This window comes from Sorghum bicolor, chromosome 9 (assembly GCF_000003195.3).
Source record: "Sorghum bicolor cultivar BTx623 chromosome 9, Sorghum_bicolor_NCBIv3, whole genome shotgun sequence".
Classification (NCBI taxonomy): Eukaryota; Viridiplantae; Streptophyta; class Magnoliopsida; order Poales; family Poaceae; genus Sorghum; species Sorghum bicolor.
The window spans coordinates 48,262,967-48,290,391 of NC_012878.2; the positions used below are offsets into that span (position 1 = coordinate 48,262,967).

Genomic DNA, 27,425 nt, shown 5'->3' on the forward strand with positions numbered 1-27,425 from the left:
ATTAGTTTTTGTTTTCGTCTATATTTGGTGATCTAGGCATGTGCCACAAAATTCAATGCGACGAAAAGTTTTAAAAAAGTTTTTAGCTTCGGGATGAACTAAAACAAGATTCTTTACGGTATCAGATTCTTTACGGTAGCTCACATAGATGAATGATACAACTTAAACATGGGCCTATTTGGTTTAGGTTTAGCCCGATCAGGCTCTCTATTGATCGAACCTATTTGGCCTAAATTATTAGATATTTTGATTTGCATTTTTTCTCCGACGAATACATTTTTGAATAGTTAATTATTTGAAATTGATGCTAAGGCATAGTGGAACACATAACATGTGCCAGACGCAATAGCAGGGGCGAAGGTAGGTAGGCAGCAGTGGGTGCTAATGCACCACCCAAGAAATATAAAAACAGTGAGATTGACTAAAATTTCACCATACATGCACCACTCAACAGACATATTTATGCACCCACGAGGCAAGTGCACCACCCTCAAATTTGCTCTAGCTTCGCCACTGCGCAATAGTTAAATAAATCTAATCCATAACGTGTTGTGTTGTTCTGTTCTGGTATACGTTTTATACACCTGAAAAAACAAGTTGTATGTCTCGTTACAACATACAAATATTTTTGCTTAAAAATATATCACATGATGAATATTGTGATACTTATTTAGTACTCCCTCCATCCCTTATTAAAATCAATTTCTATAGTCATCTTAAATTATTTTTTAATATTTGACCAAACTTATAGAAAAAGCACAAAAGACTGTTACACCAAATAAGCATATCATGATAATATAGTTTAGGATGTATCCAGTATACTAATTTAGTGCCATAGATTTTGATGCTCTTTTTTATATATAAATTTAGCTACCAAAGTTTGTCAAAAGACAACCGTAGAAATTGATTTTTTTTTCAGAACTAAGTTATTATATAATAAATATTATTTCCTTTTTATATACATTTAAATCTAATATTATTTGATTGAGTTCGCAACATTCTAGTACGTGAGATTTGCACTCGTTACTGATGGTGCTATGCATGCTGTAGTATATCTTTTAAACGCTACTCCCTCTATTCTTAATTATAACAAATCTTAAGAATTTTAAAGACTGAACTTAAGTTTGATTAAATTTATAAAAAAAATTACAAAATTTATAACATCAAAATATACTACGAAAATATAATTAATAAAGAATCTAATAATATTTAGTTAGTATTATAAATATTTTTAGCTTACCTTATAAATTTGATTAAATTTGAGATCGTTTCCCCCTCTAACATTTATGGATTGTAAATTGGGATTGGGGAGTAACCGATAATAAAAAGTGGTGACCTGCACCACCACACGCACCACGCTGACGCTCGCGCGGCCACGCGGTAGGCGCCGGCAGCGACGGTCGACGATCACCACACAGGCACACACAGCCACGCGAGCGGCGAAACTGCGGGAGCCGCTGCCTATCAGAAGCTACAGCAATGCGATGATGTCCGCCGTCGCATCGTCTTTCCCGTCGCGCGGCCACGCGGCCCCGTTCGGCGGCTCGAGGGCACTGCCACCGCCGCCGTCTACGCGGCGCAGCACGTCCCTCCGCCGTCCGCGCGTCTCGGCGCTCGGTGGGGGCCTCGAGGGAGAGGCGGGGAAGATACTGGATCCGCGCGCCACGCCGTTCCAGATCCTCGGCCTCGACGCCACCACCGCCTTCTACTCCGCCGCCCAACTCAAGGCCGCCTTTCGCGCCCGGGTAGAGTAACGCTCACTTGTTTATGGGGAGATTTAGTCGATTGCTACTTGCTAGTGTATCTAAAGAACTTGCGTATGTACCGCCATGATTTCCTTTAATCCTGGTGTTTGGAACCACCATTTTTGAGTGTTGGTTACTTTGTGATTAGGGGAAGAAGGCACCGAGTGCCACGGTATAAAAGGAACTCATAGATTGTCCAACTTACTCGCATTATGCCCTCTTCTCCTTATTATACGTATATATTTTTTAAAAAAGAAACATTTCCATAAGAATAAGTAACATTTTGTTGTGTTATAAACTGTGGGGGTGTAAGGTGAGCTTTTGCTAAGCCAAAGCTGCTTTCTATTTTTCTGGTCTAACAATACTGCCACGACATAACATTGGGAGCTCTGTACAGGTGAAGGAATTCCATCCTGATGTTTGCAAGGACCCAGAAAACGCAGATTTAATAATGAGGCGAGTGATCGAGGCCTATCAGGTAACTCTGTGTACTTTACTTGTGTGTACTATACTTGTGTTTTGTACAAGTGCTTATGGATGCTATCATAATAACCACGATCAAACATCATCAAACAATTACAATTCACAGCGCAAATGTGACCTCAAAGGATTCAGAATTGTGAAGGAACTTTTGAGATAAAGCCACAAACAAGATTATGTGCAATCTAAAGTTCGATAGAAATATCCATGGCTATGTTTAGTTGGTTGATTTTTACTGGAGGGAGTCAGGAAGTGTTTCCTTAATTTTTTTCACCTTACATATCACTATTAGTTACACTGTTTTGTTTCACACACAGATGTTATCTGGCAACCAAGAAATGATGGTTGAAAGGTAGAGAATACATCCATCAGCTTGCATTCTAGACATATCATGTTATGAACCTTTTATATACACTTGTTTAATAATAATGGGCCTCTCCTCCTTTCTTATGGATTTTCAGTGATAGATTGGGTTGTAATTGGCAGTTATCATGGCAATCCTGAATATGTTTTGATCATAGTAATTGAAGAGCTGTAATTATTCCTGGTAAACTTTATAATAACTACCAGTACACTCAAATTCTGAAACATTTGTGGATCAAAATAGTTGGATAATTCTGCACTAGCAATGGGGTTGCCTGAGGAGAATATATGAGAAAAAGAATAAGAACTACTTGATTCATAGGTATTGCAGATAGTATGCAGTGAAAGGTCCATTATATAATCATGATTTGCACCATATAAGTTGCCATTGCCACTTCCTTTATAAGAAGAGGATGAGGTAAAACCTAGTATGCATCATGTTAAGTACATTTGTTGCTTGTGCTGAAAATATATTTTGGTTTGTTCTACTCAACAAACTGGCAGTTATATTTTTAAGGGGAAAATCTGGAATTAATCAGTGGGCTTAGTTACCAACTCATCTCTCAATCCATATTCCAAAATCCAAACCTATTGAGGATTTTATGTTCTTTATCCACTTTTCAATTTCATTATGACACTGTAATTTCTAATTTCTGCTTTTGTGAATGCTTTTTTAGGCATCGAAAACTAAGACAATAGGGATCTATTTTTCAGTAGCCTCAAGGAAATCCTACTCATGTGCTTATGTTACAATATTGTGCAGGAATAATGTTGACCCATTTGATGAACCTGAGTGTGAAGCTCGTGACATATTTGTCAATGAACTTCTATGCATTGGCACTGGTACTTGTGCTTGTATTGCTTCAGTGTTAAGGATGAAGGTTTTGTGAATCGGCCTTGTTGTTGACCATAGTATTGTTATAAGAATAAGGTTTGCTGCCAACTTCGAATTAGGTATTAGTGTCAGAATTGGCACCAGAAAACTAAAGTTTCACATAAGTTTATCATTTTTCTAATCTCCCTAACTATAAGAGATTAATCACCATGCTGTGCTAACTGGCACACAAGGTACCTATTTTTGTTGAACAATGCTGTAGTCCTTATTTAGAAGCAGAACATTACACATAGGATTGTGTTCCTTCCTTTGATGCAACCGAGTTTGTTCACTTTCCTAGTTTTTACAGACTTTATAGCCTATACATTGGGGACATAGGCCTTTCGTGTAGTTGTTCAACACAAATCATATGGACATATTTTGTCAACTTTATCTGACAGATTACAATTGTTGATGTCTACTGCAGGATGCCCATATTCTTGTGTTAAAAGGGCACCTCATGTGTTTTCATTTTCAGATGATATTGGTACAGCTCGTGCAATATCTCAAGGTAGGTCCACCAAAACCACTTGGCTTAATTGGCCCACATAGTAGTTCCATTAAGCAGTTTATAAGTATGACCACACCTTTACCTTTTCTAAGAAAAAGTTCAACCCTTTTATTTGCAGGTAATGGAGAAGATGACCTTGTTCAGCTTGCTGTTGGGCAGTGTCCAAGAAAGTGCATATACTATGTGACACCATGCCAACGCACTATTTTGGAGGATGTTCTTGCTAGGTACATATCCTCTCTCATGAGCTACTTTTTTTTGTCAGTTAGGATGATGGTAAAGAGCTGATTTATGGTAAGGAACCACCTGATTCTAGATGAGGTGGTGCATCATGAGCTCATTCGTCAAATTTGGTGGAATGACTCTATTTCTCATACTAGTACTAATTATTTGTTTGTGAGGAATAGGGTGGTGATGAATCAACTCATTTCATTCTGTTATGGTCGTGGGTATTTTTGGAATAGCTAGGCCTTATGCTTTGCCAAGAGCTTTGGGATAACTAGGCCTTATACTTTGCCAAGAGCGTGGGTATTTTTGGGATAGCTAGGCCTTATGCTTTGCCAAGAGCTTTGGGATAACTAGGCCTTATGCTTTGCCAAGAGCTTGAGAGATTGAGGGAGGCTAGAATTGTTTCTACATAATTCATTGCTTGCTTTCCATTGTGCCCCATAGGCTGAATATAAAAGGTACATAGGACTAACACCTCTTGTGCCTAGACAATATGGTACTATTCCTATAGACAAATAACTATGATGATGGATAAGTCTCTGTTGGCTGGTGGTTGTGGGCTGCAGTAGGCAGCACATGGTCCTTGTGTAGGACAGCATCCTTGACTGCTTTTAGGACAGCAGTTAGCATCTGTAGGACAGCATCTTGACTGCTTTTAGGACAGCAGTTAGCATCTGTAGGACAGCATCTTAGACTAGCATCTTAGACTAGCATCTTGGCATATGCTGGCTGGTTAGCAGCCCTATAAATATGTATCCCCAACCCCTCAGGTTGGCATAGCATTGTGTGAGAAATAAACCCAGAAAATTGCCCCAACTCAGTGTGCTATCCTCTGAATGAGAGTAAGGATCCTGCTCACTCCTAGAGCAAGGATCCAGCGACTAACAAGTGGTATCAGAGCTGTAGTATCCTGTAGCCTAAGCATTTCCTGCTCAATCCCTTCTCCAGTCGAGCTCCCTGCCTCGCAGCAGCCCCGGCTGGCAGCAGCAGCTGTTCCGGCTGCCTCTGCTCTCCGCGCAGCAGCGCGCAATGGCCGCAGAAGGGCAGTCTCAGCACTCGGGCACCTCGAGCGTGCGGCGTCGGCAGGAGGCCGACCTCGCTGCAGCAGAGGAGCGCAGGCGAGCAGCGGCAGCGACCGCTGCAGCAGCAGCGAGGGCATCGAGGCTGGCCCAAGCGGAGCTGGCAGCAGCCAGAGCGGAGGTGGAGGCAGCAGCAGCTGCAGATGCAGCGCGTGCAGCGGCAGCGGAGGTTGAGGACCTGCGCAGCAGTCACAGCAGCTCCATCGCTGCTGATGACAGTGCTGACCTAGACCTGGAGCTGCTGGAGAGAGATGCAGCACGCCGGCGAGCGGCGCAGTGGGCAGCTGTGCACGCCCACGAGCGTGGCCGCAGTCCAGACAGGCGTGAAGGCGCCGGCGGCGTTCCTGGAGGAGGCGCGCACGGCAACAGCGGTGGACGGGTCGAGGAAGAGCATGGCCTTCGCAGGCCGCGTGGCTCTCTCTCCCCGGACCGGTACCGTGGTGGAGCCGGCGACGCTCCTGGAGGAGGCGCACATGGCAACGGCGGTGGACGGGTCGAGGAAGAGCACGGCCTTCGCAGGCCGCGTGGCTCTCTCTCCCCGGACCGGTACCGTGGCTACCACGGGTACCAGGCTGTTGCCAGGGACGTTGGCCCTGGTGGTGGGTGGCCTACCCTCACCAAGACCAACTATGTTGAGTGGGCTGCGGTGATGAAGGTGAGACTTCAGGTGCTGCACATGTGGGAGGCAGTCCGGTACGGCGACGTCGACTACGACCAGGATCGACGGGCACTGAATGCCCTCATCGCTGCAGTCCCGACCGAGATGCAGTTCTCGCTTACCAGCAAGCGGACTGCCAAGGATGCTTGGGACGCCATTGCTGCAGCACGCATCGGCAGTGATCGCGCCCGCAAGTCCACACTGCAGCAACTCCGTAAGGAGTGGGAGGACTTGGCCTTCAAGCCAGGTGAGGACGTTGATGATTTTGCTCTCCGTCTCAACACTTTGCTGCGGAAAGTGGTGCAGTTTGGTGACAACACCTACAGCGAGGAGAGAGCTGTCGAGAAGCTCTTCCGCTGCGTCCCCGAGAAGTACAAGCAGATGGCTCGCTCAATCGAGTCCCTGCTAGACCTCTCCACGATGTCGATCGAGGAGGCGATAGGTCGCCTCAAGGTCGTCGACATTGACGAGCCACAACCCTCCTCGGGCCCAAGCTCCTTCTCACCCGGGAGCAGTGGGCTGCCGGGAAAGGTGACAAGAAGAAGGGGGAGCCTTCTTCTGCAGCAGCCAGCCGCAAGCGTGGCAAGCGCGGCAAGTCACGCAAAGGCGCCCAGGCCGGGGCGCAAGGGCGTGCCAACGGAGGCGCCCGCGGAGGTGTCCAAGGCGCCGCCGCCGAAAAACCCAAGCCGACGCAAGATGACTGCTGCAGGAACTGTGGTCTTGCTGGCCATTGGGCTAAGGACTGCAGGCAGCCACGACGCGCCCAGGCCCACGTCGCGCAGGCGGAGGAGGAGGAGCAGCCAGCTCTGTTCATGGCACATGCTAGCGCCGAGCCATCTCCAGCAGCACCGGCTGCAGCGGCTCTTCTCCACCTCGACGAGGCCAAGGCACACGCCCTCCTCAGCAGCGGGTCCGGCGGCAGCGACAAGATCGATGGGTGGTGCCTCGACACCGGCGCCACCCACCACATGACAGGCCGGCGGGAGTTCTTCTCCGAGCTCGACTCCAACGTTCGAGGCTCCGTCAAGTTCGGGGACGCCTCCGCCGTAGAGATCAAGGGCGCCGGCTCCGTAATCTTCGTCGCCAAGAATGGTGAGCATCGGCTGCTCACCGGCGTCTACTACATCCCCGCGCTGAGGAACTCCATCATCAGCTTGGGACAGCTGGATGAGAATGGCTCGCGCGTGGAGATCAAGGACGGCGTGCTTCGCATTTGGGATCCTCGTCACCGACTTCTCGCCAAGGTGAACAGGGGGAGCAACCGCCTCTACGTCCTTCACGTACAGGTGGCGCAACCTTTTTGCCTTGCAGCTCGGCGGGACGATGAAGCCTGGCGGTGGCACGAGCGCTTTGGGCACCTCAACTTCGAGGCCCTAAAGCAGCTCGGCAACAAGGAGATGGTGCAGGGCATGCCGTGCGTCGACCACGTGGAGCAGTTCTGCGACACCTGCGTCCTCACCAAGCAGCGACGGCTGCCCTTTCCCCGCCAAGCAAGCTTCCGCGCCAAGGAGAAGCTGGAGCTCGTGCACGGCGACCTTTGCGGCCCCGTGACACCGGCTACACCTGGAGGACGACGCTACTTCCTCCTCCTCGTCGACGACGCGTCCCGCTACATGTGGGCTGTCCTCCTCGACACCAAGGGGGCAGCCGCGGACGCCATCAAGCACCACCAAGCTGCTGCGGAGAAGGAGTGCGGCCGCAAGCTTCGGGTGCTGCGCACGGACAACGGCGGCGAGTTCACGACGGCTGAGTTCGCGGCGCACTGCGCCGACGAGGGGATCCAGCGCCACTTCACCGCGCCGTGCACCCCGCAGCAGAACGGCGTCGTCGAGCGCCGCAACCAGACGGTGGTCGCCACCGCCCGCGCCCTCCTCAAGCAGAGAGGGATGCCGGCGATCTACTGGGGAGAGGCGGTGATGACCGCTGTCCATCTCCTCAACCGCTCGCCCACCAAGGCGCTTGACGGCATGACGCCGTACGAGGCTTGGCATGGGCGCAAGCCGGTGGTGAGCCACCTCCGCATCTTCGGTTGTCTGGCGTTCGCCAAGGAGCTCACTCACGTCGGCAAGCTCGACGACCGGAGCACTCCAGGAGTGCTCATCGGCTACGCCGAGGGCGCCAAGGCCTACCGCATCCTCGACCCTGTGACACAGCGCGTCCGCATCTCCCGGGACGTCGTGTTCGATGAAGGGCGAGGCTGGACTTGGGACAAGGCGGTGGAGGACGGCTCGGCTTCGACCCTCAGGGACTTCGTCGTCGACTACGTCCACTTGGAGGGATCCGGGGGAGCTAGCAGCTCGTCCTCACCGAGCTCGCCCTCCCCGGCACCTAGCTCGCCATCAGCTTCGGCGAGCCCACCACCGCCTTCACCACCAGCAAGTCCAACACCACCGGCTACACCACGCACTCCTGCACCGGCTCCCCACTCTCCTACACCGGCACCGGCAACTCCAAGGTCGGCACCAGCAGCTTTGGTCCGTCAGCGTTCGGTGGAGTTCGCCACTCCACTGTCCGGCGACGAGGATCGCGTCGACGCCTACCACGACGATGAGCCTCTACGCTACCGCACCATGGACAACATCCTCGGTAACCAACGTGTCCCTGGGTTAGCGGTACACGACTTCGAGGCGGAGCTGCACCTGGCACATGAGGACGGTGAACCTCGCTCCTTCGCTGAGGCGGAGGGAGACGCGGCATGGCGTGCCGCGATGCAGCAGGAGATGGACGCGGTCGAGTAGAACCGCACTTGGGAGCTTGCTGATCTCCCTCGTGGTCACCGCGCGATCACCCTTAAGTGGGTGTTCAAGCTGAAGAGGGATGAAGCCGGTGCCATCGTCAAGCACAAGGCTCGCTTGGTGGCTCGAGGTTTCGTGCAGCAGGAGGGGGTCGATTTCGACGACGCCTTCGCCCCCGTAGCACGGATGGAGTCCGTGCGACTTCTCCTTGCGCTAGCTGCCCAGGAGGGCTGGCGTGTCCATCACATGGATGTCAAGTCGGCGTTCCTTAACGGCGACTTGACGGAGGAGGTCTACGTGCACCAGCCGCCTGGATTTGTGATTCCCGGCAAGGAAGGCAAGGTGCTTCGTCTGCGCAAGGCCCTCTATGGCTTGCGGCAGGCACCGAGGGCGTGGAATGCCAAACTGGATTCCACAATTAAGGGGATGGGCTTCAAGCAAAGCCCGCACGAGGCGGCCATCTACCGGCGGGGCAAGGGACGAAAGGCCCTGCTGGTGGGTGTCTACGTCGATGATCTTGTGATCACCGGCACCGAGGAGGTGGAGATCGAGGCGTTCAAGGAGAAGATGAGGGCGACCTTCCAGATGAGCGACTTGGGCCCTCTGTCCTTCTACCTGGGGATCGAGGTCCACCAGGACAGCTCCGGCACCTCTCTCCGCCAGACAGCCTACGCCAAGCGCATTGTGGAGCTGGGCGGTCTCACCGGCTGCAACCCAGCCCACACTCCTATGGAGGAGAGGCTGAGGCTGAGTCGGGAGAGTACGGAGGAAGAGGTGGACGCGACGCAGTACCGGCGTAGTGTGGGCAGCCTTCGCTACCTTGTCCACACGCGACCGGACTTGGCGTTCGCCGTCGGCTACGTCAGCCGGTTCATGCAGTGACCGACGACGGAGCACCAGCAGGCCGTGAAGAGGTGAAAGCCCTAGTTTGGTTTTGGATAATTGATGAAACCCTAAGTACTAACCTCTATACTAAGTGTGTGTAGACTTAATGAGGTTGGTACATGCCAAGTGATGGAGCAAGTGATGATCATGGTGATGATGGTGATGACCACAAGGTGATCAAGTGCTCAACTTGAAAAAGAAGAAAGAGAAAAACAAAACCCTATGGAGATCAAGGCAAAGGTATTGCTTAGGGTTTTGGTTTTGGTGATCAAGACACCATAGAGGGTGTGATCACATTTAGGATAGATAGCCGTACTATAAAGAGGGGAATTCTTTGGCTAAGCGGTTATCAAGTGCCACTAGGTGTCATTGTTCATGTGCATGCATTTAGAACCTAGTGAGCTAACTTAACTCCTTCGAAGAAAATGATTGTGAAAATGCTAACACACGTGCACATGTTGGTTTACATATTGTGGTGTTGGCACACTTTGAGAAGGGAGTTGAAGTTTGAAGGGTTGAGAGAGGATGGGTTCCTCAAGCTCGGCGGGATTCGGCGCTTTTCGAGAAAATGAAGTGCATATTTTCTATTGCGCCGGAGGGAAATTTGGTGAAGTTGCGGGAGTGTTTTCTCGCTGCACCGGACGCTGGCTTAGTGGCACCGGACGCTGTGTCTGAGCGTCCGGTGTGCAGACAGTGCCTGGCCCAGCTAGGGTAAGGCACCGGACGATAGGCACCGGACGCTGGCTTGAGCGTCCGGTGGTGCGCGTCCGGTGTGAGGGGTTTTTGAAACCCTCTCTGCGCACGAGTCCGGTGAGCACCGGACCGTCCGGTGCCTAGCGTCCGGTGAGGTCGCGAGTTTGACAAGCTCTCTGCGCATGAGTCCGGTGTGCACCGGACGCGTCCGGTGCCAACCTGCTCAGCGTCCGGTGCTCTGCAGGTTACCGTTAGACTCTGACACTCGGCTGACGTTGGAGCACCGGACGCAGGTGTTGAGTGTCCGGTGCCCCTTTAAGAGCGTCCGGTGACCCCGTATTTCGCCCAGTGAAAGAGCCAACGGCTCTATTTGTTTGAGGGGCTATAAATACGTGTTTGGCTGGCTTGGGGCTTAGACTTTTGGCATTCTAACATACTTGACATCCTTGTGAGCCTAAGCAAACTCCTCCCACTCATCTCCTTCATAGATTAAACATCTTTGTGAGATTGGGAGTGATTCCAAGTGCATTTGCTTGAGTGATTGCATCTAGTGGCACTTGGGGATCGATTTGGCTGCGGTTTTCTTGTTACTCTTGGTGGTTGCCGCCACCTAGACGGCTTGGAGCAGCGGAGGAGGATTGGCACGAGTTGGTGATTGTTCGTGGCCATCTCCCGGTGATTGTGAGAGGTTTGTGCCTACCTCGGCGGAGAGCCAAAGGCAACATTAGTGGATTGCTCGTGTCATTGAGCTACCTCACTTGTGGGTAGGTTCTTGTGGTGTCCTAGTGAGGACGAGGTTCGTGCTACACCTCTTAGCCACCGAACCACCAAGTGTTGGTCGACACAACGGGGACGTAGCGTGCCGGCAAGCACGTGAACCTCGGGAGAAAAATCGGTGTCTCAATTGTGTTTGATTGGCATTCTCCCGGTGCTTGATTGTTTATATTGGTGATTGGTTCATCCCCTACACGGCGGTATAAATATCTCATCTTATCTTTACTTACCGCAAACTAGTGTAATTAGTTTAGTTGCTTACTTTGACTTGTGTAGCTTAGTTCTCTAGTGTAACTTGTAAAGTCTTAGTTCTTGTGTGCATAGAGATCTTAGCAACTAGAATTGTTAGGTAGGTGGCTTGCAAACACCTCTTTAGAGCTAGAGCAAAAAGCTTCGCTTTGTTATTTACTAACCTTTTGCTCTAGTGAGTTTGTAGAATTTTTTAAATAGGCTATTCACCCCCCCTATAGCCATATTAGGACCTTTCAAGAGGATCCTCCGCTACGTCGCGGGCACCTCCGACTACGGTCTGCACTACCCGAGGTGCCCCGGTGCGGCACATTTCATCGGGTACAGTGACAGCGACCACGCCGGCGACATCGACACGAGCAAGAGCACCAGCGGGACGCTCTTCTTCCTCGGCAAGTGTCCGATCAGCTGGCAGTCGGTCAAGCAGCAGGTGGTGGCTCTGTCCAGCTGCGAGGCAGAATACATCGCAGCCACTACCGCTTCTACTCAGGCTCTGTGGCTGGCTCGGCTGCTTGGCGATCTCCTTGGCAGAGACGCAGAGGCAGTGGAGCTCAGGGTGGACAGCAAGTCTGACTTGGCCTTGGCGAAGAATCCAGTCTTCCATGAGCGCAGCAAGCACATCCGGGTGAGGTACCACTTCATCAGGAGCTGCCTGGAGGAAGGGAGCGTTCGGGCCAACTACATCAACACCCAAGATCAGCTCGCCGACTTTCTGACCAAGTCCCTTGGGCAAGTCAAGTTCCAGGAATTTCGCACCAGGATCGGGATGGCTCAGCTACCCCACAAGGAGCCACACAAGACTTAGGGGGAGAATGATGGATAAGTCTCTGTTGGCTGGTGGTTGTGGGCTGCTGTAGGCAGCACATGGTTTGTGTAGGACAGCATCCTTGGCTGCTTTTAGGACAGCAGTTAGCATCTGTAGGACAGCATCTTGACTGCTTTTAGGACAGCAGTTAGCATCTGTAGGACAGCATCTTAGACTAGCATCTTGGCATATGCTGGCTGGTTAGCAGCCCTATAAATATGTATCCCCAACCCCTCAGGTTGGCATAGCATTGTGTGAGAAATAAACCCAGAAAATTGCCCCAACTCAGTGTGCTATCCTCTCAATGAGAGTAAGGATCCTGCTCACTCCTAGAGCAAGGATCCAGCGACTAACATATGAGAGACACTAATTAACACTAATGGGCTTAAGGCCCAACTAGGACACTTGCGCCCTACGGCGCCCCTCTTTATGCCCATGACATCTCCCCCGCCCTTGGAGACCCAGCTCGTCCTCGAGCTGGAGAACTGAAGCGAAATAGGGTTAAGCCTTTTACATCTCGGCTTCCCCTTTTTATTGAAGACTAAAATATAAGGATATCCACCTGGATCCCATGGAAAGAGTGCCTCTGCTGGCTTCATGTAGACTGAAGGGTGGAGTGTGAAGCAGCTGGCTCTTATGCTGAAAGTGTCTAGCACCACGGCAGGCACAAGGATGAATGAGATAGCCTTTGATGCCTGATGCTGGATGCTGATGTGAGGTCGCTGCACTGGAAACGCCCATACTTGGACCTCCACTGCAATTGGAGCCGCAGGCCGTATCGGCGAGTCCGAGTGGATGAACACGTACGACAACGTCGAGCTGAAGAGCATGCGTATCTGCCGCACCATGCGACGGACAAGCATTCCTCGCACTGCTGCCTGGAGGCGCACCGTTGCTTGCTCCTTTGATGCTTTTGTGGCACGAAGAGCCTGCGCTCGGCGACGTGCCAGGAGTCCCCGTGCTGCTGCCTGGAGGCGTACAGCTGCCCGGCGTTCACGGTCCTCCTTCTCGAGACGCACCCGGAGGCGTTCCAGCTGTGCGGTTATCTCCGCAAGGCTGCGCAGGCAGTTGTCGACACCAAGGGACAGCCGGTGGAGCGGATTGGGGCGCGGAGTTGGTTTGAAGCGCCGCTGCAGGAGCTCGGTGAAGCGACGCCATGCCGGGTATTCATCTTGCGTGACTTGGCGGAACCACTCGCGGGCATCAGCTTTCAAATTGCGAGAAGCTAGCCGTACCCGTTCTTCCACCATGATGCGCTCCCGGCGGAAGTAGAGCTCGCACTGGTTGATGAAGGCCTCCGGATCAGAGGTTCCATCAAACTGCGGGAACTCCATCATGTACGGGCGTCGACGGGTCGAGGTCGCGCCTGCTGGATCGGCGGCGGATAGTGCTGATCGGATCGGGATCGGAGAGTTGGCTCAGCGGCTGGAAGCAGGGTTGTGGCTGCGCGAGATGGTGGTGGGGGTTGGGCTGTGGTGGTGGCGGCGCGTAGTGGGCAGCGGCGGCGGCGTGGTTAGGGTTGAGGTGATGTTGCTGCTGGCTGCCAGGATCGGCTGATCTTTTTGTTTTTGGAAACAAAGGGGATCGACGGGATAGTTGCTGTTGGCGGTGGCTGATGGAGAGGGAGGTGCGGCGGCTGGGGGCTGTGGTGGTGGATGGCCGTGGAAGATGGATCGGCCGGCGATCTGGATTGATTTTTTTTTTTTGATGTAGAGGATTGGCAGCAGATGTGGATGGATCGACAGACTCGTGATACCAGATGTTATGGTCGTGGGTATTTTTGGGATAGCTAGGCCTTATGCTTTGCCAAGAGCTTTGGGATAACTAGGCCTTATGCTTTGCCAAGAGCTTGAGAGATTGAGGGAGGCTAGAATTGTTTCTTCATAATTCATTGCTTGCTTTCCATTGTGCCCCATGGGCTGAATATAAAAGGTACATAGGACTAACACCTCTTGTGCCTAGACAATATGGTACTATTCCTATAGACAAATAACTATGAGAGACACTAATTAACACTAATGGGCTTAAGGCCCAACTAGGACACTTGCGCCCTACGGCGCCCCTCTTTATGCCCATGACACATTCTGTAAATCAAACAAAAAAGTACGGAGTGAGGAGATGATGGATACTTCATTCCTCAAGCTAAACACCCTATTAACCGATCATACAATTCATGTTTCAGTTTTCAAAACAAAAATCATGCTACACTAAATTAGAACCAGTGAAAGAGGTCACATTAAAAATTTGTACACTTCATTAATATCTTTCATGGTGGCATAAAATAATTCATATTAGAGCTGTCCATTAGTTTAGGAACTTGTTAATTGAACAGGATGAGTAGACAGGATTTATAAGCGAAACTGAGGTTGAGGGAGTTCAGGACCTAAATCCTGATTGGGTACAAGCAATAAGTAAAAAATTATAATAGCTATACACAATACAATTATATTACCGCCTGTATCAAATTATATTATTATAGTGTCCTAAGTCAAACTTCTCTAAGTTTGATCATTTTTTTAGAAAACTATATTAATATGTACACATTCAAATAAATGCACCATTAAGACATTTCATGGAGAATTTAATAAAACTAATTTGATCTTGTAGATGTTGATGTATTTTTCTATAAACTTGGTCAAAATTGAGAAGTCTGATTTAGCACAAAGCTAAAATGAACTATCATTTGAAACGGAGGCGGTAGTAGCAAGAAAAACAGGGATTGTATTATCCACATATTACTGCTTCCTGGTTTAGCGTCAGATATCCTGATCTTTTTTCTATCTATATATATCCTCACCCATGTGGATATTATGCCCAGTGTGTTGATGCCGCCTTACGATATCGCTGAAGCAGCAGTTCTGGATTCCCTCCTTTCGAAAGCGAAGTTTGAGAATAACAGGTACAGGAAGCCCAAAAGAGGAGCAAAATCATCCTCCGATTATGTTGATTGGATGTGATCTGATCCTGAGGCACAAAGGGGGATGCCAGTTCAGCCAAGGCAGTTCAGTAGATTTTTGTTGGTTTTTCTGTTCTCCTTGGTCAGTTGGCATGACGCATAGATGTATTGTAGTTTACAAAATAGAATATGTTTATGTGGACAAACTGCTTTGTCTGTGGCATTGCTGGTAATTTTCATTTCATTTTCTGACAGAGAAGCCGGACCAAGTCAATACTGTAAACCTCTGGGTATAAATGGTCTGGATTCTTGATTCCCATATATTTCTTTCTACCTCTGGGTATAAATATAGTCTGGATTCTGGATTCCCGTAATATTTCTTTCTGCCAGAACTTTACTCCATCTTTCTGTCATGGGCATAAAGAGGGGCGCCATAGGGCGCAAGTGTCCTAGTTGGGCCTTAAGCCCATTAGTGTTAATTAGTGTCTCTCTTAGTTATTTGTCTATAGGAATAGTACCATATTGTCTAGGCATAAGAGGTGTTAGTCCTATGTACCTTTTATATTCAGCCCATGAGGCACAATGGAAATCAAGCAATGAATTATGAAGAAACAATTCTAGTCTCCCTCATTCTCTTAAGCTCTTGGCAAAGCATAAGGCCTAGTTATCCCAAGCTCTTGGCAAAGCATAAGGCCTAGTTATCTATCTCCCAAATATCCACCGCGTTCATAACATCTGGTATCGATAGAGTCCAGCGATCCTCCTCCAGCACCTCCGATCCTCCATCAGCCGAATCCTCCAGCACTTCCGATCCGCCATCAGCCATTTCAAAAAAAAAAGATACCGATCCAGATCACCGCGTCGCCTACCTCATCCATCGTGCCGCGCCGACGCCACCAGCCGCCGCCGCACCCCCATCACCACAGCCACCGCGCCGCAGCCCCATCACCACCATCCGCCGCCGCCGCAATCATCGATCTAGATCCGCCACAACACACCGCCACTGCCACGCTTTGCCTCGATGGATTTTCCTAAATTTGCAGGGAAATCTGATCCTGTGGCCTTCGTCAACCAGTGCGACTCCTACTTCCGCCGAGAGCGCATCATGGAGGAAGAAAAGGTATGGCTGGTTTCCCGTAATTTGGAAGATGACGCCCGGGTTTGGTTCCTACAAGTCCAGCACGCTGAAGGAACCCCGGCGTGGCGTCGCTTCACCGAGCTCCTGCACCTGCGCTTCACATCGCCCCTCTGCCCCGACCTGCTCCACCATGTGTCCCCTCCTACCAACGACACTTCCCGCATCTTTGCTGATATATTCACGCAGCTGGATCGCATCAAGGAGTTGATCAACGCGAAGGAGAAGGACCGTGAATGTCGGGCGGCTGTACGTCTCCAGGCAGCAGCACGGAGACTCCTGGCACGTCGCCGAGCGCAGGCTCTTCGTGCCACAAAAGCATCGAAGGAGCAAGCAACGGTGCGCCTCCAGGCAGCAGTGCGAGGAATGCTTGTCCGTCGCTTGGTGCGGCAGATACGCATGCTCCTCAGCTCGACGTTGTCGTACGTGTTCATTCACTCGGACTCGCCGATACGGCCTGCGGCTCCAATTGCAGTGGAGGTCCAAGTATGGGCGTTTCCAGTGCAGCGACCTCGCATCAGCATCCAGCATCAGGCATCAAAGGCTATCTCATTCATCCTTGTGCCTGCCGTGGTGCTAGACACTTTCAGCATAAGAGCCAGCTGCTTCACACTCCACCCTTCAGCCTACATGAAGCCAGCAGAGGCGCTCTTCCCATGGGATCCAGGTGGATATCCTTGTATTTTAGTATTCAACAAAAAGGGGAAGCCGAGATGTAAAAGGCTTAACCCTATTTCGCGTCAGCTCTCCAGCTCGAGGACGAGCTGGGTCTCCAAGGGCGGGGGAGATGTCATGGGCATAAAGAGGGGCGCCATAGGGCGCAAGTGTCCTAGTTGGGCCTTAAGCCCATTAGTGTTAATTAGTGTCTCTCTTAGTTATTTGTCTATAGGAATAGTACCATATTGTCTAGGCATAAGAGGTGTTAGTCCTATGTACCTTTTATATTCAGCCCATGAGGCACAATGGAAATCAAGCAATGAATTATGAAGAAACAATTCTAGTCTCCCTCATTCTCTTAAGCTCTTGGCAAAGCATAAGGCCTAGTTATCCCAAGCTCTTGGCAAAGCATAAGGCCTAGTTATCTATCTCCCAAATATCCACCGCGTTCATAACACTTTCGTTGGCATAAAAAACTCCTATGATCGACGGGGAAATTCCGTGTAAAAGGAAATTAGTAAGTAGGAGTACTACTAGTTCTTATCCCAAGTTCTTAGATCATGTTCGGATCCATATAATTAGCTATCAGATGTGTTAGCCAAAAAAAAAAAGCTAATAGATGTGTTAGCTAGGGGGAAAAAAGAACTAATAGCTACTCTCTCCGTTCCAAATTATACGTCATTAGGATTTTAGATTCATAACCTTTGCTATGTATATAGACAGCATACATCTAAGTGCATAATAAAAACAGTTTCAAAAAAAAGTGCATAATAAAAATTATGTACCTAAAAAGTCAAAATGACTTGGGTTTTTTAATTCATATTTTTTGCTATGTATGTAGATATAACATGTATGACCCATAATAAAAGTTATGTGCCGAAAAAATAACTTATAATTTGGAATAGAAGGAGTAATTGTTAGCTTGATATAGTGTCCATGAGTTCTTTGTCCTGACTTAGGATGTGTTTGGTAGAGATCTAGATTCTGAATATGGATTTTCTCAAGAAACATTTTAGGAGATAAATCAGAATTATTTTATGAAACTGTTTGGCTAGTAGGATGAATTATGATTTGTAAGATTTTTTTACACAAAAATTACAAATAAAAAAATGTTCCAGAAAATCTATTTTTTGCTAGACAAAGAACAATTTAAATACAACCCATTTTAATTTGTTACATCAGAAAAGAATTGTAACTAAAAATTAAAATTGATAGCATGTACGGGAGGCATAAAAAAGTAGAAAAAATCTACATAACTCCTAAACTATCTAGGATAAAATACTTCATCCCAAAACTATAAACCGGATATTCTACCCCTGAACTTTCAAAACTAGTCAAATAACCCCCTCGAGTGGTTTTAGAGGGTGATTTTTCTCTTTTTCTGTTTTATTTATTTCTGCTAAACTTTTGAAAAATCATAATAAATCACAAAAAAATTATAAAATAAAAAATTCAATTTTATTGGACTTCTGATAAGTAGATCTACACAATGAATATATAATATGGTATACTTTAGTACAAAGTTTTTTGTTGTAGCTTTAAATATATGTTTTCTATAATTAATTCAAATAATTCATATATGTAGTTCCTATGGTCCAATTACGGTAAATTTTTTATGGTGGGCTCATTATTGTATGCTTAAACTATGGTAAAAATTTCATACTTATTGGATCATGTATAACTTAGTTATAGATAAAGCATAGATTTAACATGAATAAAGACAAATAAATCTATAATTAAGTTATACGTAATCCAATGGGTATGAAACTTTTACTATAGTTCAAGCATACAATAATGAGCCCACCATAAAAATTTTACTATAATTGAATCTTATGAACTACATATATGAATTATTATTATTAATTATAGAAAAACATAGATTTAAAGTTACAACAAAAACTTTATACTAAAATATACCATATTATATATTCATTATGTAGATCTACTCATTCAAAGTCCAACAAAATTGAATTTTTTATTTTATGATTTTTCTATGATTTTTTAAATATTCAGTAAAAATAAATAAAAAAAGACAAACCACCGTCTAAAACCACTTTAGGGGTTATTTGACCGGTTTTGAGGTCAGAAGGTAGAATATCTAGTTTTATAGTTTTGAGATAAAATATTCCACCATAGTTTAAAGGATTATGTAGTCTTTGTTTATATAAAAAAAATAGACCAGAATCGCCGCGAAGCTACCCGGTAGCCAATCGGGATCCAAGGAGTAGAATCGCTTCGAAGCTGCCCTCTAGGCAATCGTGAGAAACATTCCTCTCCCATTTCGTTTGATTTGATGTCGTTTCTCGTGATTCTCGGGACACAAAAATTCTCGTGAAATAGGGTTGCAGTCTCGTGGTACATCGTCATCTTGCAAAATTTAGTGTTAATCAAGGCCCGGTGTAAACAGCAAAATTCCTCCCACTACCACTATGACGGTCCAGAGAAAAATTATCCAGCAGATTGAGTAGGATTTCTTACCTAATTCTGCTCATAATCAAGCGTATCCACTATGGCCGACTGACAAATTGGTTATATTTAAATTTAAACAGAAAAAAAAAAATCCAGTCCACACGGCTACGGCTCCCCCGCAACGTCCGCCTCCACGGCTGACGGCTCCACACCACCCCACCGCAAGGGCGCGGCCTCTCCAACGGTCATTTCAGCCAAACCCCAACCCCAACCCCAACGGATCGGTCCAATTCAAAACTCGAATCCTGCGCTCCTTCCCCAAACCCCTCCCGGCCCCGCGTCTCATTCTCATCCTCGCCAGCCTCCCCGACCCCCCAGATCAACGAGATCCGGCGAGCGAATCCCCCTCTTCCCCGACCACCATATCGCAGCGATGGAGCCGGATCCGGTCACCGCGGCGGGGGCATCCTCCTCCTCGCCGCCGCCGCCGCCGCCTTCCGACCACCAGATCGCAGCAATGGAGCCGGATCCGGTCGCCGCGGGGGCATCCTCCTCCTCGCCGCCGCCCTCCGACCACCAGCTCGCAGCGATGAAGCCGGATCCGGTCGCCGTGGGGGCATCCTCCTCGGCGCCGCCCTCACCAGCGCCGGCCACGTCGTCCCCGCCGTCCTCACCAGCGCCGGCCGCGTCCCCGCCGCGGAAAACGCGAGGTACTGTTTCTTAGTTCTCAGGCTAGGAGTAGGGTTCCTTTATTATTGGGGAGTACCCGGTTGGCGTGGCGTGCGTCTCTTCGCCTCACACGGCCTGGTGTTTGGTTGCCAGATGACGATGGGCGGGAAGCAGTGGAGTGCGCGGATCCTGGGGGAGACCTGAACCCCGCGCCGCCGCTGTCGCCTCAGCAGGCTACAGGTTCGTTCTCTTCGTCTAGACGTACGCTAGCAGGAGATGGCCAGTAGGGTTTGCTTTGTCCGTCTCACGGTGGGGAAATTGTTCGCAGTTGAGGACGCCACGGTGGGCAGCGATGTCGCGCAGGAGGAGGAGGCAAAGAAGGAGGCGATGGCAGGAGCAGGGGAGGCTCTCCGCAGCTTCATGGAGGTGAGAGCTCCTTTGGATGCCAATTCGTGGCTGTCGCGATTTTGAATTCTCAAGATTCCTGCTCGTGCTTATTATAGATTCACAAATATCTGACATATCAGAGAAATTGAATTAGAAAAATCTTGAAGGCCATGAAACCGAGCAGCAAAATGTTGATTTCTTTTTTCTCCATTCGCAATTATGGCTGAACTTTGTTTCAAGAGCAAAGATGATAGGGCTGTTCGCTTCTGATTACACTGTGCCTTTTCTTCAGGAGTTTGGGAATCAAGGAGAGGACTCTATTATCTTGTCACCACGGCTGAAGGAGATTAGTACTCCTGACCGCCCAGCTGCCATCCGCTTTCTAGGTACACACTACTGTCATACACATGCTTTGCTTAAGTATTTGAAACATTCCTATAGTTATTTGTGGTATTTGGTCTTTGTTTGTGTGTAGGGGAGAAGTATAACAACCTCATGGAGAGGTACAAGAAGGCGGTGGTCAAGTGTTCTGAGGACTGTGAGCCCAGATATAATGGCCTGAAGAAGAAGTACACAGATGAGTGTGCCGAGAGGCGGCGTCTGTACAATGAGCTTATTGAGCTAAGAGGTAACATTAGGGTGTTCTGCAGATGCAGACCTCTGAGCTCCGATGAGGTCACCCGTGGGTGTGTATCAGTGGTTGAGATTGACCCGTCACAGGAGACCGAGCTGCAGTTTGTCCCTAATGAAAAAGAAAGGAAGCCGTATAAGTTCGACCATGTTTTCGGCCCAGAGGATGACCAAGGTATATTTAACTGAAACTGTACCTAGCTGACTTGTCAAATATGCTATTAGTATGCATGTTTCAGTTTGATGGATTTAACCGATCATATTCCAACCTTTTTGTGCAGAGGCGGTCTTTTCAGAAACAGTGCCTGTTGTTAGATCAGTGATGGATGGTTTCAACGTTTGCATCTTTGCATATGGGCAAACAGGAACGGGGAAAACTTTCACAATGGAAGGGATTCCAGAAAATAGGGGTGTAAATTATAGGGCTTTGGAAGAACTGTTCAGAATTTCAGAGAAAAGAAGTGCATCTGTTACATACACATTTTCTGTAAGCATCTTGGAAGTTTACAACGAAAAGATCAGAGATCTTCTTGATGAGAGCAATGATCAATCAAAAAGGTACAATTCCTTCCTTTCTCCTTTTGGCGAGAAAAGATACATTGCTTAAACATGTTATCTTGTTGCAATTCAAGGTTGGATATTAAGCAAAATGCTGATGGAACACAAGAAGTTCATGGTTTAGTTGAGGCTCCAGTTTATAACATAGATGGTGTTTGGGAGAAACTGAAGTTTGGTGCTCAAAATAGATCTGTTGGCTCAACCAATGCTAATGAACTCAGCAGCCGCTCCCACAGGTGAGGGCTTTGGTGTTTCACCTTGTGTGTTATTTATTCGTTCTAATTAATTAAAATCATAATCTATGATATACTTCCATTTTGTAAGATTGATCACCTATCGTTTAGATTAAGTTTTTGTCAATTATCATTTCTATTTGCAGTTTGGTTAGGGTCACTGTTAGGAGCGAGAATTTGGTGACTTATCAGACGAGCAGAAGCCACATGTGGCTAGTTGATCTTGCTGGAAGTGAGAGAATAGCTAAAACTGGGGTAGAAGGAGATAGGCTGAAAGAATCACAGTTCATCAACAAATCACTATCTGCCTTGGGTGATGTTATATCTGCCCTTGCCTCAAAAAATTCCCATATTCCATACAGGTTAGTCCTATTTACATACTAAGGTATCTACTTTGCTTAGCTGCTTTAAACTATCTTGGTCTTACCACCTCCAATTCCTTTTTTTCTGTCAACTAGGAATTCCAAGTTGACTCATTTGCTCCAAAGCTCTTTAGGTAAGTTTTCTCCTTGTACTACTTATGTGGCAATTACACTGTTCTTTTTATCTAACTGATGAAGTTTCATATCCTATTGATTTGATTTCATTAGTGTACTAGAATGTACCAAAAAATGACAAGGTGATGAACTTGCTCATTCAACATTTTTACAGGCGGAGATTGCAAGACACTAATGTTTGTGCAGATAAGTCCAAGCTCTATGGATTCAGGAGAAACTCTCAGTTCACTCAATTTTGCGAGTAGAGTCCGGTCTGTAGAACATGGCCCTGCTCGTAAGCAAGTTGATCCAGCTGAAACTTTAAAGTTCAAGCAGATGGTAATTTTGACTCCCGAATCACACTGAATAGCTATGACAATATAGTTTGGTTATATTATAACTATATAAAATCTATTTCAGACTGAAAAACTACGGCACGAGGAAAAGGAAAATGCACAGCTGAATCAACGCTTGCAGCTGATGCAGCTCAAGCATGCTTCTCGTGAGAATGTCTTCAGGACACTAAATGAAAAGGTATTTCCTCGAGTCTCGTTGTATTGATTTGGTTGGATCCTACTGGATACCTACTGTCATGGAATCAAATGTTAACACAAAAACACAAAAAATGTTTTGCAACAGGTGAAGGATGCTGAACAAGCATGCAGAAATTATCAGCAACGGGTAAGTAATAGGAGTCAGTTATTTCTAGTTCCTAAAGACTGGTCCCCTCTGTGTATTCTAACCTGTACTCATGAAATGTACTCCTCTGTACAGATTAGAGAGCTGGAAAATGAATTAGGTAATGTGAAGAGGGCTTCTAGGGATTCTGCTAGATCCTCGAGGCCGCCACTTGTTCCAACGAGGCAGAGACAACCTCAGGGAAGGAATAACAGCTTGGTACCACCTTCAGGCCCTTCTAGATGGAGGCTCAAAGCTGCCACAATTAACAACAAAGAGAACATTCCTGTGGCGATGAATAAACCAAATCCTGTGGATGATCCTAAGGCTGTTGGCAAAGCAAGGCGCGTTTCACTTACCCCGGTGATGCGACATGTCCTCCCCATCCAGCCCAAGAGGCGATCATCCATCGCAATACTGCCTTGTGTGAAGGAGCATTTTTCTGTGCTAAACGAGAAGAGAGGAGGATCTGGACTGCCAAGAGGATCAGTTGCCACACTTGGTGTGAATTTGGTTCCAGGAACACCCCTAGCAGGACGTGGTGGACCTGTTTATGCTACCCCAGATGGATCAAAGTTCAAGAGATTTGATTTCGGAAGCAGCAGCAAGTTCACAAGCCCTCCAAATGTGGGCATGTGGAACAAAATGGTCACACCGCAGCAGAAGCTTGGAATGGCACCGGCAGGAGGTCCTGCAAACGCAGCGAAGTTGTGCTTCAGCATCCAGAAAAGAGTTACGCCTCCACGTGTTCGGGCAACTTCTGGTTTGGGCATCAGCATTGTCGACGCAGCTCTGCGAGAGAACGTGGCTGTGGGGATACACGCCAAAGCGCGGCGGGTGCCCAACACCAAGAGAAGACAATCTATCCTCTAACTCTGGAAGCGAAGGTTTGGACGTTCAAACTGAGCTGCTGTGTGGTGAGAATGATGGTGCCTTAAGCGTCGTGTTCTTAGTGAAACCGTGTTGGGACAGAACGATGTTCTTTTCAGCATCTTTAAAGTGATTCTGCTTAGTTCTTTCTAGTTGATAAGAAAGCTATGTTAAAACTGTTCATGGAAGTCGTTGATTGTATTTGTTCGTTACTAAGAAAGCTATATGTTAACATCGGTCTTGGAAGTCGTTGATTGTATTTGTTCGTTACCAAGAAAGCTATGTTAAAATTGATCGTGGAAGTCGTTGATTGTATTTGTTCATTACTAAGAATCGCTTGCTTTACAACTCTTGTGCAATTTTAAATCATATTCACGGAACACCCAGATTCTGCCACGAACAGGTCTGGCAATCACATTCGTGATGATTTCAAATTAAACAGCGTGGCCAGACTCCAGTCAAACTCAAATTCACTACGGAAAAATTTGAACAGCCCTACTAACCAGAACAATTGAACTTCTTAAATGTCAAATAAAAGAATTATCAGTCCTTGGTCCCACACACTTTTTCAAAACTATTCTGTCAAATCAGATTTACCAGCTACAACCATGGACAGCCTGACTGCTGTACCTTTCCCGCACGAGCTCGTGTTTGCAAGTCTCATCGGCACTGCTGTTACAAATCAGGTGTTTAGTCACGTTGGCTGCTTGGACCTGAATTGGTCTCTCCAAAACAAGAACCAGAGCTTCCTTCTCCAACTGCAAGCAGTAGCTTCCAAAAGTCTCTATATCCACTTTGAGCCTGAAGTCCAGACTGAACAACAAATCCAGTTCAAGCATATTCATCTCTCTTGTGGTAATTCCTCCAACTCTCCCGTAGTATGCATTGTTGAAAAAACTGCAAACAAAATGTATCCAGAAAAGTTACTGGAAAACTTTCTTCAGTTTATTTTCACTATGGAATAAACAAAACCTTGATCAATATCAGCTTTCTTTTATTTGAACTGTGGTTATAAGTTTATTTTCCACAGTCAGGGTGGAATTCACTTAATAATCTGGGGCATATTGGCCATCAACACCTGCCCCTTTATCTTCACCTTTCCTTAAATTCCACCATAGGCCTATCGCCTGTTACAACTAATTGACTGATGCATTCCTATTAACTAGTGCTTTAACAAAAAAATGTACTGAAGACCTGAATGCACAAACAGCCTAACAGTCTAGCATTTAGAGATAAAGTGGCTTCTTATTTCTTACTCCATATATAATATAAAGAAGGCAAATTGCTTAAATACCCTAGAAGATAGCTGGCCACAAACCATGTAAAGTTGTTCTGGATGATAAGAGATCATATTTGGACATTTCCTAGTGATGCTAGTTTATTGACTCTAAGGTTGAGTTTGCATCTGCGGTCAGTATCATTACTGAAGACCTGATATCAGTCTATGGCTAACAGCCTAACAGTATGTAAGATCATACTCTTATACAAAGTACATATGTGAAAATGTAATTGTAAAGCTGTTATGGTGGGTCCTTACGCATCATCTATGAATTTGGCAGCAACAACAACACTTGCAATAAGCAAGCGATGGACACTAAATGACGTCATGTAAATGTTTGGTTGCTGTAGATATCTCTCAATGTAGATAAGTCCCAGCACAAAGCAAGATGGGCTGCACTTTGCATACTTGAAAATGCGTTCTGCATAGAGCTTTATACTAAGTTCAGGCACCCTCTGACCATGAAAGATAGTGGTTGACTCCTTTGTTTTACTGGAATCTAATAACTCTTCATTCTCCTGAACCTTCTTGTCAAGATACGCTGAGAGAAGCAACAGAACCTTTGGAAACTCAGCACTATCTTTCCCTGAGCAGGATACTGTCAAACCCAAGGACAAGTAGCTCTCGAGTTCATCACCAGCGGCAGTTGTAGGTGACTCCATTGTCATAGGCAAACATTAGTGCTGTAAAGACAAAGCAATTCGTATTCAACAAACGTTCTGTTGATAAAAGGGGGAATATAAGTAAAAGCCTTAGATACTGATGCATACATTACAACAACTAAATTTGGATAAGAGACTTTGAATATCCAAGCACACACAAAAGCTTCATAGGTTCATCGTTTCCCATGCAGGGTCAAATGTCAAATCCATGCGTTTTGCGACAAAATGCTACCAAATATGTTGCTGTGAGCAGGAACATGGGTTGCTGCAATTTTGTTCTCTTTACGTCCGATCTACTGTAAGGCCATTGTGAAGTCTAGCTGTTCTCTATGAATGCATGTGAAAATCATACAGACAACTGACAAGTAACATCATGAGGTTGGTCCAAATTAAATCAGCACCACCAAGTAGGCAAGCGCCAACCATAGCAGGCAAAGGAAAAATAAAGATGTAGCATGATTTAAGCATAGCGCGCATGGTTCTCTACGGTCCTGAGCCGAACGAAGGGGCTTCGTTCCCTCACATGAAACAAGAAAAGAAAAAGGCAAATAGTTCCAAAAATATACACAAACCCAACTCCTGTTTTGGCATCATCTTCCGTTCCGAAGAACATCACCTTTATTTCAAAATCTTTAGCTATATAAAAATAAAAAAAGGGGGGGGGGGAATCACACGGAACAGCAAAAAAACTGTTGAGATGCACAAATCTCACACCGTTTCCCGCAGAAAGGTCGCACCACACGACCTTCGAATCTAGAGTATCGAGCAATCCCGTTGCTTTTGCGCACCTAGATTTTGTCGGCACCGACACCGAATGCACAAACCTTGCTCGAAATTAGGGGAACAGAGACCACAGCGGGTACCTGAGCAGTTGCCAGAATCTTGACCCAAGGCCTAGATTGGAGCAAGTGAGAGAGCCCTCCGCCGCTAGCTAACTAGCACGTTCTGTAGCTAGAGATCTAAACCAGGAGAGAGAGAGAGAGAGAGAGAGAGAGAGAGAGAGAGAGATTTCCTTACATAGTGTGCTCTAGCAGTGTAGCTGTATCTCGGGAGAATGCATCCGGGGCTTCAGGTCCAACTCCTCCCCGCCGTCGCCGCTGTCCTTTCCCCCCAGAACGAGCAGGCGCTCCCCGGATGCTGAGGATGCAAAGACGCACAGCGCTACACACACACGAGGAGAGAGAGAGGAGAGAGGAGAGAGAGAGAGAGGGAGAGGGTATTGAGAGGGAGAAGGGCCACTCACTCACTGTTCACCATAGTGGGCATTATCCCATGATAATGATGGATATGGCACACAATTATGTGGCTGTTTTGTAGCCTGTCTCTTAAGACTAAACAAAAGCCATCTTAACTAAAACTTACTTATTAGTACGTTGTAATAATTACGTACAGTAGGTAATAAGTAGTTAGAGAAGGCGGGTCAAGTACAAGTAGTGGCAATCCATGTCACCATGTGACGAAGCACGAAGAGCACGCACGGCTTAATCGAGCTTCAAAGCGGGGCAGTCGCTTTCGTTTCGGTTTGGTTCTTCCTTATCCGTTGCAGCAAAATATTCGTGGCGGTTCCCACGTCCAAAATATCCGTGTCGGTGGAAGGAATCCGGACTGACAGAGACAAAAGAGGAAAAAGGTAAAGCATTTATATAGTTACTCCTCCGTTCATAAAAGAATTAATTTCTAAAATTCATATCGGTCAAATTGTTTTAAATTTAACTAACTTTATAAAAAATAGTAACATCTATGATATAAAATACATATAATATAAAAATATATTCTATAATAAATTTAATAATACTAATTGGATACT

At 47.1% G+C, this 27,425-nt stretch overlaps 3 protein-coding genes across 4 annotated transcripts; 2 read left to right on the forward strand and 1 right to left on the reverse strand.

Annotated features, from left to right (window-relative positions):
- Positions 1,335–15,296, forward strand: LOC8085097. Its single transcript, XM_021447494.1, has 5 exons — positions 1,335–1,745; positions 2,143–2,223; positions 3,890–3,973; positions 4,092–4,200; positions 14,898–15,296. The coding sequence occupies exons 1-4, from the start codon at positions 1,485–1,487 to the stop codon at positions 4,158–4,160; spliced, it is 495 nt and encodes a 164-aa protein (XP_021303169.1). The 5' UTR covers positions 1,335–1,484; the 3' UTR covers positions 4,161–4,200; positions 14,898–15,296.
- Positions 19,032–23,979, forward strand: LOC8076869 (kinesin-like protein KIN-14J). Its single transcript, XM_002439715.2, has 13 exons — positions 19,032–19,886; positions 19,999–20,085; positions 20,174–20,271; positions 20,525–20,618; positions 20,708–21,037; positions 21,144–21,420; positions 21,495–21,656; positions 21,800–22,015; positions 22,112–22,149; positions 22,305–22,468; positions 22,550–22,663; positions 22,769–22,810; positions 22,904–23,979. Exons 1-13 carry the CDS (start codon positions 19,610–19,612, stop codon positions 23,678–23,680), a joined length of 2,676 nt encoding a protein of 891 aa, XP_002439760.2. The 5' UTR covers positions 19,032–19,609; the 3' UTR covers positions 23,681–23,979.
- Positions 24,069–26,896, reverse strand: LOC8076870 (cyclin-P3-1). Of its 2 annotated transcripts, none has more exons than XM_002441014.2 (3): positions 26,636–26,896; positions 25,215–25,639; positions 24,069–24,574 (listed from the first exon to the last, which is right to left on the reverse strand). In XM_002441014.2, exons 2-3 carry the CDS (start codon positions 25,622–25,624, stop codon positions 24,271–24,273), a joined length of 714 nt encoding a protein of 237 aa, XP_002441059.1. In that variant the 5' UTR covers positions 25,625–25,639; positions 26,636–26,896; the 3' UTR covers positions 24,069–24,270. The 2 variants fall into 2 exon arrangements, with proteins under 2 accessions (XP_002441059.1, XP_021303124.1); XM_021447449.1 differs by lacking the exon at positions 26,636–26,896 and adding an exon at positions 26,482–26,617.